This window comes from Carcharodon carcharias, chromosome 11 (assembly GCF_017639515.1).
Source record: "Carcharodon carcharias isolate sCarCar2 chromosome 11, sCarCar2.pri, whole genome shotgun sequence".
Taxonomy (NCBI): domain Eukaryota; kingdom Metazoa; phylum Chordata; class Chondrichthyes; order Lamniformes; family Lamnidae; genus Carcharodon; species Carcharodon carcharias.
In genome coordinates this window covers 119,521,988-119,534,096 of record NC_054477.1, presented here as the reverse complement: position 1 = coordinate 119,534,096, position 12,109 = coordinate 119,521,988, and the positions used below count along the sequence as shown (strand labels likewise).

General features: G+C 43.4%; 1 protein-coding gene across 2 annotated transcripts in view; it reads right to left on the bottom strand.

Moving 5' to 3' along the window:
* Window positions 1-12,109, bottom strand: part of LOC121283780 (uncharacterized protein C3orf85-like) — a 64,109-nt gene that overhangs the window by 4,484 nt on the left and 47,516 nt on the right. For both annotated transcript variants that reach the window (XM_041198491.1, XM_041198492.1), the window contains exon 4: window positions 1,883-1,974. In XM_041198491.1, the coding sequence (XP_041054425.1) occupies window positions 1,883-1,974 (92 nt within the window). The remainder of the gene's footprint in view (window positions 1-1,882; window positions 1,975-12,109) is intronic.

Here is a 12,109-nt window from a genome sequence, read left to right as displayed (position 1 = left end):
GTCTCCTCTACATTGGAGAGACCAAACGTAAACTGGGCGACCGCTTTGCAGAACACCTGCGGTCTGTCCGCAAGAATGACCCAAACCTCCCTGTCACTTGCCATTTCAACACTCCACCCTGCTCTCTTGCCCACATGTCAGTCCTTGGCTTGCTGCATTGTTCCAGTGAAGCCCAACGCAAACTGGAGGAACAACACCTCATCTTCCGACTAGGGACTTTACAGCCTTCTGGACTGAATATTGAATTCAACAACTTTAGGTCGTAAGCTCCCTCCCCCATCCCCACCCCCTTTCTGTTTCCCCCTTTCCCTTTTTTTTTCCAATAAATTATAAAGATTTTCCTTTTCCCACCTATTTCCATTATATAAAAAAAAACCCACTAGAGCTATACCTTGAGTGCCCTACCATCCATTCTTAATTAGCACATTCGTTTAGATAATATCACCAACTTTAATTTTAACACCTATGTGTTCTATTGTACTATTGTCGTTGACATCTTTTGATGATCTGCTTCTATCACTGCTTGTTTGTCCCTACAATCACACCCCCCCACCCCCCCCTCCACCTCTTTGTCTCTCTATCTCTCCGCCCCCCACACACACACCTTAAACCAGCTTATATTTCAACTCTTTCTTGGACTCGAACGCAAGTTCTGTCGAAGGGTCATGAGGACTCGAAACGTCAACTCTTTTCTTCTCCGCCGATGCTGCCAGACCTGCTGAGTTTTTCCAGGTAATTCTGTTTTTGTTTTTGTCGATGTCAAGATGCCCTTTGTTATGAAAACAACCCAGACTAAGATGATTCTGTGCAAACTTGCAAATATAAACATCACTTGTGGAAAAACACAATCTACTAGATTGAGGCAAGATGATACTCTGATTGGAAACAAATAGAATCATAGAAAATTTACAGCAGATGGGGCAGCCATTTGGCTCATCATGTCTCTGCTGGCCAAAAGGGTTATACAGCCTAATCCCGTTTTTCAGCTCTAGGTCTGTCACCTTGCAGATCATGGCACTTCAACTGTGTAACAAAATGAAATGAGGGTTTTTGCCTCTAACATCATTTCAGGCAGAGAGTTCCAGATCCCCACCTCTCTGGGTGAAAAGATTTTTCCCTCAACTTCCCTCTAATTCTTCGGTCAATTACTTTAAATCTATGCCTCCCATCCCACCCCAGTACTGACCTCTCTGCTAAGGAAAACAGATCCCTCCTATCCACTCTATCTGGGCCATTCATAAATCTCAATTATTTCTCAACCTTGAAAATTCCCACACATGCTGTGCACAAATTGCTACCTTTAAGTTACTGTGAATGTGACTGCACAAAATAATTTAACAGTTGTGCATTGCAAGAAATAATTGAAGAGCATGTCGATTGTGTCATTTGTCACAAGGAACAAGAGATTTTAACTACCTAATTAACATTTTGTACCAGGGCCAGGCTGTCAATGCTTAGATGTCAAGGATAATTCCCCGATTTCACATTCAGTGAGTGAGGAGCTGCGCTTCACAAGAGCTTATGGAATTCACTGTGGGACCCATTACATAATTTAGTTAAATAATCTGCATGGGATTTATGAGATTAGTGCTTGTTCATAGCTCAGCCTCCTGAAATTCCCATTTGGAATTGGAAATTGAAATGTCAAGCTTGCTCAGGCCAACCAGCCTCATTCCATGGACCATACGAATCGCTGGCACGAGGCTGTTCTCCAAGCACAATATTGGGGTATCTGCCTTTCTGGATGCAAGTTGTAACCAGCATCAAACATTTCTTTGTGTTTCTTCTGCATTTCCATTGACTTCAGCTTAACATTCACACCAGGCTATTCTTTTTTTTGTAAAATACAACATTTGGATAAAATAACCAATTCAGTACTCACTGTACAACAGATGGATCCGATGCAAAGCCAATTGAACTCAAACCAATATAGTATTGTGCTGTGTCTCTCAAGGAGGTCCAATATTCACTTGCCTAAATTGTAGTAAACATGTTCAGTCAAAAAATGGACAAAGTGAATGTATAATGCTTTCTGGTTTTAAACGGGAAACAAGTCATACAATGTATAATTTTTTAATAACTATTTTACATTTTTTTTCACATTTACATGAAAACACATCAGCTTAATTGTAACTATTAGAAAGAGGAGAGAGCCATGAAAAAACCAGGGCAGAGATTAAACTGGTGGGAGGGAGCGTGAGAGAGAGAGAGAGAGAGCAGTGACCTAGGACAAAACACGCTTGAGGGTGAACGGGCAGGAGAACAATAGCAGTGACCCAGGATAAAACCAGCCCGAATGTGAACCTTTAGGAGAACAAGAGCAGTCACCCAAGATAAAACCAGACTGAGTGTGAACCTGCCGGAGAACGAAAGCAGTGACCCAGGATAAAACCAGACTGAGTGTGAACCTTCAGGAGAATGAGAGCAGTGACCCAGGATAAAACTAGCCTGAGTATGAACCTTCAGGAGAGAGTGAACAGTGGACCAGGATAAAACCAGACTGAGTGTGAACCTTCAGGAGAGACTGAAAGTGAACCAGGATAAAACCAGACTGAGAATGAATCTGCAGGAGAATGAAAGCAGTGATCCAGGATAAAACTAGCCCAAGTGTGAACCATCAGGAAGGAGAGAACAGTGACCCAGGAAACCAGGCCGAGTGTGAACCTGCAGAAAAATGAGAGCAACAGAGTTCTGAGCTGGAGCTGCAAAATCAACGAAAAAAAAAATCAAGGAGTGATATCAAAGACAGCAGTTATGTGATTGATCGGGGAGTATTGCAGTTTTATTTTTGCTCTTTTAAACTAGAGATGTGTGTCCTTCTCAGAGTTAATAATCCAGAACTTACGATTACTTTATTAAATGAATAAGCTAGATAAACAAATTAATCTATACAACTAAAATAACTTATTGAATAATAGTTTTAACTAAATAAATAACCAGTTATTCAATAATAAGTTTAGTTAGACATGGCAGTACATGTGATGTGCTGCAGCAGGAGCATGTAGGAGATTCTGGGCAGCATTGTGATCCAGGATAACTACATATGTGATGTCTGCAGCTCGGGAACATCAGCTCTGAGTGCTTGGGCTAGAGACCAAACTGCAGACATTGTGGGGCATCAGGGATGGGGAGAGTTATCTGGACACTTTATCCCAGGAGGCAGTTCACAGCCCTTACATTCAGCAGTGCTTTAGAGTAGGACAATGGTCAAGGGCAGAGTTTGTGACTGTGTGTCAGGCAGGTATGGTGATCTAGGATGTAGTGATGGAGAAGCCTCAGCCTTTGCCTTTATCCATCGGCTACGAAAGTACTTGCTGTGTTTGGATGAGAACAAGGGCCACAGGATAGATGGGAAAATTGACCATAGCACCAAGGTACAGGATGCCATTCAAGGTGAGATGAGAGTGACTGCCCTTGACATCAAGGCGGCATGTGACTGAGTTTGGCATCAAGGAGCCTTAGCAAAACTGAAATCAATGGGAATCGGGGAAAACTCTCCGCTGGTTGGAGTCATACCTTACACAAAGGAAGATGGTTGTGGTTATTGAAGATCAATCATCTCAGTCGCAGGACACATTGCAAGCCTTCCTCAGGGTATTGACCTAGGCCCAACCATCTTCAGCTGCTTCATCAGTGACCTTCCCACTATCATGAAGACAGAAGTGGGGATGTTCACTGATTGCACAATGGTCAGCACCATTCGTGACTCCTCAGATACTGAAGCAGTCCATGCCTATGTGCTGCAAAACCTGGACAACATTCAAGCTTGGGCTGATAAACGGCAAGTAAAATACATACCAAACAATTGCAAGGCAATCACTATCTCCAACAAGAGAAAATCTAAACATCTCACCTTGAAATTCAATGGCATTACCACCGCTGATTCCCGATTATCAACATCCTGGGGGGTTACCATTGATCAGAAACAGAACAGGACCAGCCATAAAAAAATTGTAGCAGGTCAGAGGCTGTGAATTCTGCAGAGAGTAACTCACCTCCTGACTCCCCAGCATCTACATGGCACAAGTCAGCAGTGTGATGGAATACTCTCCACTTGCCTGGATGAGTGCAGCTTCAACAGCACTCTGGAAGTTTGACATCAACCAGGATGAAGCAGCCCGCTTAATTGGCACTCCACCTACCACTTTAAACATTCACTCCCTCAACCACTGGCAGAGCATACCACCCACAAGATGCACTGCAGCAACTTACCAGGGCTCCTTCGAAAGCATCTTCCAAACCCCGACCTTCACCAAGAAGGTCAAAGGCAGCAGACATGTGGGAACACCACCAAATGCAAGTTGCCCTCCAAGCCATACACCATCCTGACTTGGAACTATATCACTGTCGCTGGGTCACAAGCCTTGAACTCCCTCCTTAAAAGCACTGTGGGTGTACATTCACCACATGACTGCAGCAGTTCAAGGAGGCGGCTCACCACCACCTTCTCAAGGATAATTAGGGGTGGGCAATAAATGCTGGCCTAGCCAGTGATGCCCACATCCCATGAAAGAAGTTTTAAAAATTGGCATATATCACACAGATTGAACAAATTAAATATGTAGCTTGAAGGTGGTTCAAGAGAGGGAAGTGGAGACAGCTGGACCTGACAGCTGAAGCCCAGAGGCATTAATTAGGTGGTCAGGTGAGTTTTTAGTTTTTTTCCCATCTAAACTGAGGCAGTAGTTTAACAGGTACTGAGGAGATTTAAGTATGGTGCTAAATTTATAATATAACTAGTTAAACTCCATAATATAACTATGGATAATCATTGAGTGATATTCTAAACTTGAAATCTAATTAGTTAAATACAGAGAAAATAAAGATGGCAGGGCAGGTGATGTGTTGCAGCTGTAGCATGTGGATGCAGTGGACACCATGGCATCCGCAAATGCACAGTTTCGAGGAACTGTAGCTCAGAATTGATGAGCTGGAGTCCGAGCTTTGGGCACTGCAATACATCAGGGAGGGGGAACATTACCTGGACAGTTTGTACCAGGAGGCAGTCACACAGCTTAGGTTAGGTACTCAGATTTGGTCCATGGTCAGGGACAGGAGGATGTGACTGTTAAAGAGGCAGGTATGGAGATCCAGAAGGTAGCAATTAAGGAACCTCTGCCCTTGCAAACGTCCAAAAGATTTGATGTTCTTGAAACTCATGTGGACAAGAGCAGGAACTGTAGGGAGGATGAGAAAACTGACCATATCACCATATTGCAGTGGGCCATTCAAGTGGGGGGAACAAAAAGGAATACATTTGTAGTAGAGACCAATATAGTTATGACATTAGACACTGTTCTCTGCAGCCTAGAGCATGAATCCAGAAGGCTGTGTTGCTGTCCTGGTAAGGTTAAGGACATCTCCTCAGGGCTCGAAAGGAACTTGGGGGTAGGAGGGGAAGAATCCCATTGTCGTGGTCGACGTGGATACCAATGAACAATTGGGCTCCTTAGACAGCACCTTCCAAACCGACAACCACTACCATCTAGAAGGACAAGGGCAGCAGATACATGAGAACACCACCACTTGGAAGTTCCTCTCCAAGCAATTCACCATTCCAACTTGGAAGTATATTGCCGTTCCTTCACTGTTGCTGGGTCAAAATCCTGGAACTCCCTCCCTAACAGCACTGTAGGTGTACCTACACCTCAGGGACAGCAGCAGTTCAGAAAGGCAGCTCACCACCACCTTCTCAAGGGCAATTATGGATGGGCAATAAATGCTGGCCTAGCCAGTGACACCCACATCCCATAAATGAATTCAAAAAGGAGAAGAAGTAGGCCATTTGGCCCTTCGAGCCTCCTCCACCATTCAATAAGATCATGGGTGATCTGATTGTGGCCTCAACTCTACATTCTTCCTACCCCCATAACCTTTGACTGTCTTGTTAGTCAAGAATTTATCGACCTATGTTTTTTAAATATTCTTTGACCCTGCCTCCACCACTATCTGGGGATGAGAGTTCCAAAGACTCACAACCCCTTGAGAGAAAACATTTTCTCTCATCTCTCTTATATGGGAGACCCCTTATTTTGAAACTCTATCCCCTAGTTCAAGACTCTCCCACAAGGGGAAACATCCTTTCAGCATCCACCCTGTCAAGTTTCAATAAGATCACCTTTCGATCTTCTAAACTCCAATGGATACAAGCCCAGCCTGTCCAATTTTTCCTCCTAAGATAACCCCCTCATTCCAGGTATCAGTCAAGTGAAGCTTCTCTGAATTGCTTCTAATGCATTTATATCCTTTCTTAAATAAAGCGACCAAAGCTATACACAGAACTCTAGATGTGGTCTCACCAATGCCTGTACAACTGTAGCAAAATATCCCTACTTTTATATTCCATTCCCCTTGCAATAAACAACAACATTCCATTTGCCTTCTTAATGACTTGCTGTACCTGTGTACTAACTTTGCCTGATTCATGCACCAGGACAACCAGATCCCTCTCAACCTCAGAGTTCTACAATCTCTCTCTCTATTTAAATAACATGCTGCTTTTCTATTCATCCAGCTCAAGTGGGCATGTTCACATTCTCACACATTATACTCCACCCACCAAAATTTTCTGCACTCACTCAACAGATCTATATTCCTTTGTAGATCCTTGTGTCCTCACAGCTTATTTTCTTACCCTACCTTTGTGTTATCGGCAAATTGATCAACTATACATTCAGTCCCTTCGCCCAACTCATTGATAGAAATTGTAAATAGTTGAAACCCCAGCACTGATCCCTGTGGCGCTCTACTCGTCACATCTTGCCAATCCAAAAGCAACCCATTTATGCCTACTCTCTATTTCCTGTTAACTGACCAATCCTCTATCCATGCTAATATGTTACCTCATGCAATGAGCTCTTTATTTGCATAATAAGTTTTGATGCAGCACTTGTCAAATGCCTTCTGGAAATTTAAGTACAACACATGCACAGGTTACCATTTATCCATGTTGCTTGTTACTTCCTCAAAGAACTCCAATCAATTAGTGAAGCATGGGGAAGAATTTTCTCCCTGTCGGGGGGTGCTGTGTGTGAGCGGGCGGGTGTGCAGCCGATCGCCGCTCATGATCAGCTGCGTGCTGCTATTTTATGTGGGCGGGCCAATTAAGGCCTACCCAGCGTGACATGCACCCGGAAGCGCTGAGCGCTCCCTGTGCAGGCAGGGAGAAGGGGCAGGTTTAGGGCCTGTGCTCTTTCATGCATGCACGCAAAAGGGTGCAGAAATCTCCCTGAGGCATGGAGTTGCCCCAGCGAGTTTAATTTCATTCTTAAAAATTTAAATAAAGAAAAAATTTTTTTCAGACATGTCCCCTCATGTGACATGTCCCAGCTCATGTGACACTGTCAATGAATTTTGATGAAAAAATTTATTTGATTTAAAAATCCTTCATAAAACCTCATCCCGCCCGTGGATGAGGTTTCATAATAAATGTGAAGGCCGCCTGGGCTCTTCGCCTGCCCGCCAACCTTAAGGTTGGATAGGCAGCCCTGTTAATCCTTTTAATTAGTTTTTACATGGCCTTAAACAGGCCTTTGACAATTCGGCGGGCACGCAGCCAACTCTGGTGCACGCCCGCCGAATTGAAGATCAGAATGACGCGCAGTGACGTCGGGACACATGCCCGATGTCACCATGCGTCATTTTACTTGTCGGCGAGCAGGGCCATCCCTGCATGCCAACTCAAAGATTCTGACCATGATTCCACTTTCACAAAACCATGTTGATTCTGCCTGATTGCATTGAAATTTTCTGTGCTCTGCTATAACCTCCCTAATAATAGATTCCAGCAATTGCCCAACAACAGATGTTAAACTAACTGGCCTGTAGCTTCCTGCTTTCTGTCTCCTTCCTTTGTTGAATAGAAGAGTCAAATTCATTATCTTTCAATCTGACGGGAACTTTCCTGAATCTAGGGAAATTTGGAAAATTAAAACCAATGCATCTACTATCTCAGCAGCCACTTCTTTTAAGACCCTAGGATGAAGTCCATCTGAACCTGGGAACTTGTCCACTTTTAGTCCTAATAATTTCCTAAATACCCTTCCCCTGATGATTGTAACTGTAAGTACCCCCCTCCAATAACATAGGTAGGATTAAGAAAGAGGTTCTGCTGAGAGAGTATGAACAGATCAGGGCTAAATTAAAAAGAATCACAAAGGTAATCTCTGGATTATTAGCTGACCTATGAGCAAATTTGCATTGTACAAATAAGATTTGTATGTATGTACAGCTGCATGTATAGCTCAAAGATTAGTATGGGAAAAATGGGTTTCACTAAATGGGACATTGGCACCAGTACTGGAGAAAGGGGGAGCTGTACTGTTGAGATGGCCTTCACAAGAACCATACTGGCACCTATGTACCAGCAAAATGTTTCACCAGGGCTGTGTTGATGGCTATAAACTAAATAGCTGGGGTGGGGAGGCACGGATGGGAGGGGAGGGGCATGGGGAGGGAGGGTTCGCATGAAGGAAAATTTGGAAAGTTAAAGAGAAAACACAAGGCAATCATGTAGGGTAGTGATAACTAGCGTATAACAGAAAAGGACAGAGCATAAAAATATAAGAGTGCACCAGCAAATAAGGTCAAAGTAGGGAAAAATGGTTAAAAATACAGAATTAAAGGCTCTTTATCTGAATGCACAGAGCATCTGTAACAAGATGGATGAATTGATTGCATGAATAAAAATAAATGAATGTGATGTGATAGCCTTAGAAAGACATGGGCCAGGATTTCCGTGGCCTGCAGGCATCGGGTATGTTTGGCGGCTTGAGCGGACAATATGGCATGATCAGTTTCACAATGGCGTGAAACCAGTTTGCGATCGTCCGCTCAGCCAGCCGATGGCAGACTGCGTTTCCTGCCATCAAGCTTTGGGTGCCTCATTGTAATACACCAGCATGTCATTATTAGGCCAGCCAGCTGGAATCGTCCCCCCACCCACTGGATTGTCCACCCACGTCAGTGGGAAAACACGCCAATGTATTTCACAACAGCACGTAAACAATGTGCACCTGGCGGGCTGCTCTTCACTCCAGTCTTCATGCTTTGCTTGCTTACCTTGCTTTAGTCAGCACTCACAGTCATCAGCGCCAGGCTTCATAGACGCACCAGATCATTTTTAGGGGGCTCACGGCAGGTCTCTACCTGCCAGACTAACCATATGTGGGTGGCTTTTCAATGGCTGCAGGGCTAGGGCTTGCTTGGTGAAGAGGGAGAAATGGCCTCAGGCAAGGGAAGAGGCTGCAGGACGAGAGCTGCACTGGGGAAGGAGGGTAACCCAGGGTGTGTGTGGGGGCACCTGTTGATTTGTGCAAGTGGCTTCAAGATGGTGAGGGCTGAGGAGACAGTCTCCAGAGGAGGTAAGACCAGATGGACATGAGAGAAAGGGTGGTGATATCCTTTGAGCTGGCAGTGAGTGAGATGCCAGTGAATTTGTGATGGGCTTGAATGTGTGAATTTAGAATGCTGAGATGGTTGCCATATCCTGGCTGCACTGATGAGATCATTCATCCTCTTTCTGCATTGGATGGCCAACCTCTTCTGAGCAGCATTGGCACTGACCTGCTGCCACTGCCACCCAAGCCTGGCTGGTCATGCTGCTGCCCATCCTGCAGCCAGAGCTGGCATAGGAGACATCACAGCAAGCCACCATGGCATCCAAAAGGTGTTCCAGTGACGTGTCACTAACCCTAGGGGCTGCAATATTTTTCATTTTGTGGATATCTTCCCTGCAGTAGTCATGGGCTGGAAGCAGAGAGATGTGTGAGCGCATCTGGACTTTAATTATGACGTCTGGTGTGGTGATGCAGCGAGGTGTTGGCATGGTGGGCGAATGAGAGCCCACCCGCCATGGAAACAGCGTGTTTCCTGGGACAATAGGGCATGAAAACCCACCATTGCGGCTGGCAGGTGAAACAACGTTTTACCCACCTGCTATCGCACTTAGTGCAAATCTGGGACGGTTCTGCCATGGTTACAAAGTGACAACAGCTTGCACCCAAACATTCAAGCATACTTGATATCTCAGAAGGACGGGAGAAAAGGAAAAGGAGGTGGGATAGCTCTATTTATAAAGAATAAGATCAGCACAGTAGAGAGACATCTTGGTTGGAGGAATAAAATACCAAATTGGTTTGGGTGGAGATCATAAATAGCAAATGAAAGAAGTCATTAGTAGGTATGGTTTATAGGCTTCAGTAGCTACACTGTGGGACAAAGTATAAATCAAGAAATAATGGGGGCTTGTAATAAAGGTGCTGAATTAATCTTGGAAGCTTTCAATCTTCATATAGATTGGACTAATCAAATTGCCAAAAATAACTTTGAGGATGAATTCATAGAATGTATTTGGGATAATTTCTTAGAACAATGTATCATGGAACCAAACAGGGAACAGGCTATTTGGACATGGTAATGTGTGATTAGATAGGATTAATTAATGAACTGATAGTAAAGGATCCTCTAGGTAATAGTGATCATAATTTCATGAAATTTCACATTCAGTTTGAGGGTGAAAAATTCTGGTGTGAAACTAGTGTCTTTAAACTTAAATAGAGACAACTGCACAGGTATGAAGACAAAGTTGGCTAAAGTGGAATGGGAAAATAAGTTAAAAGGTAAGACGATAGAGAAGCAATGATGGATATTTAAGGAGATATTTCATAACTTTCAGTAAAGATATATTCCATTGAGAAAGAAGGACTCTTAAGAGAAGGGTGCACCAACCATGGTGAACTAAGGAAGTTATTTCAAATTGAAAGAAAAGATGTACAAAGTTTAGTAGTAGGCCAGAAGATTGGAAAACTTTAGAAGCCAGTGAGGGATGATTAAAAAACTAAAGAGGGAGAAATTGGAGTATGAGAAAAAACTAACAAGATATGTTAAAAAAATAATAAAACCATCAACAAGTATCTAAAAAGGAGAAGAGTAATGACAGTGAATGTTGGTCCCTTAGAAGGTGAGACTGGGGAATTAATAATGGGAAACAAGTGGAGATGGCAGAGACTTTGAACAAATATTTTGTATCACAGTAGAAAACATAAAACACATCCCAAGAATTGTAGGAAAGCAGGGGACAAAGTGGAGGAAGGAACTTAAAACAATCATGATCACTAAAGGAAACTAATGGCATTAAAGGCTGACAAGTCCCCTGGACTTGATCACATGCATCCTAAGGTGTTAAAGAAAGTGACTGCAGAGAAAGTGGATTTATTGTTTGTAATCTTCCAAAATTACCTAGTTTCAGAAAGGTCCGAGAAGATTAGAAAACTGCAAATGTAACACCAGTCTTCAAGGGAGGAGGGAGAAGGAAGCAGGAAATTTTAGACCAGTTAGTCTAACATTTGTCATTGGGAAAATGCTAGGATCCATTATTAAGGAGGTAGTAGCAAAACATTTAGAAAATCACAATTCAATCAGGCAGAGTCAATGTAGTTTTCTGAAAGGGCAATTGTGGTTGACAAATCTTAGATGACTTAATTTGCAGGTGGATAACGGGGAACTGGTAGATGTCATCTATTTGGATTTACAAAAGGCATTTGATAAGGTGCCACAGAAAAGGTTACTGAACAAGATAAAGGCTCATGGTGTTGGGGGTGATATATTAGCATGGACTGAGGATTGACTAGAAAGAGAGAGTAGGGATAAATGGGTCAATTTAAAGAAGAGTGAGTGCAGAATGGAGTTCCTTGAGGAAGTAACAATGGTACAGAGGGATCAGGGTGTCCTTGTACACAAATCAGAAAATGTTAGCATGCAGTTACAGCAAGTAATTAGGATAATAAATGGAATGTAGGCCTTTATTGCAAGGGGGATGGGGTATAAAAGTAGAGATGTCTTGCTACAACTGTACAGAGCATTGGTGAGACTGCAGCTGGAGTACTGTGTACAGTTTTGGTCTCCTTAATTAAGAAGGGATATAAGTGCATTGGAAGCAATTCAGAGAAAGTTCACAGGCTGGAGTCTAGGATGAAGGGGTTGTCTTATGAGGAAATGTTGAGCAGGCAATGGAGCAGAGGTAATGGTGTTGGTGGGGGATGGGAAGCAGGCAGAAAACTGGAGTTGTGGCCACAATCACATCAGCCATGATTTTGTTGAATGGTAGTGA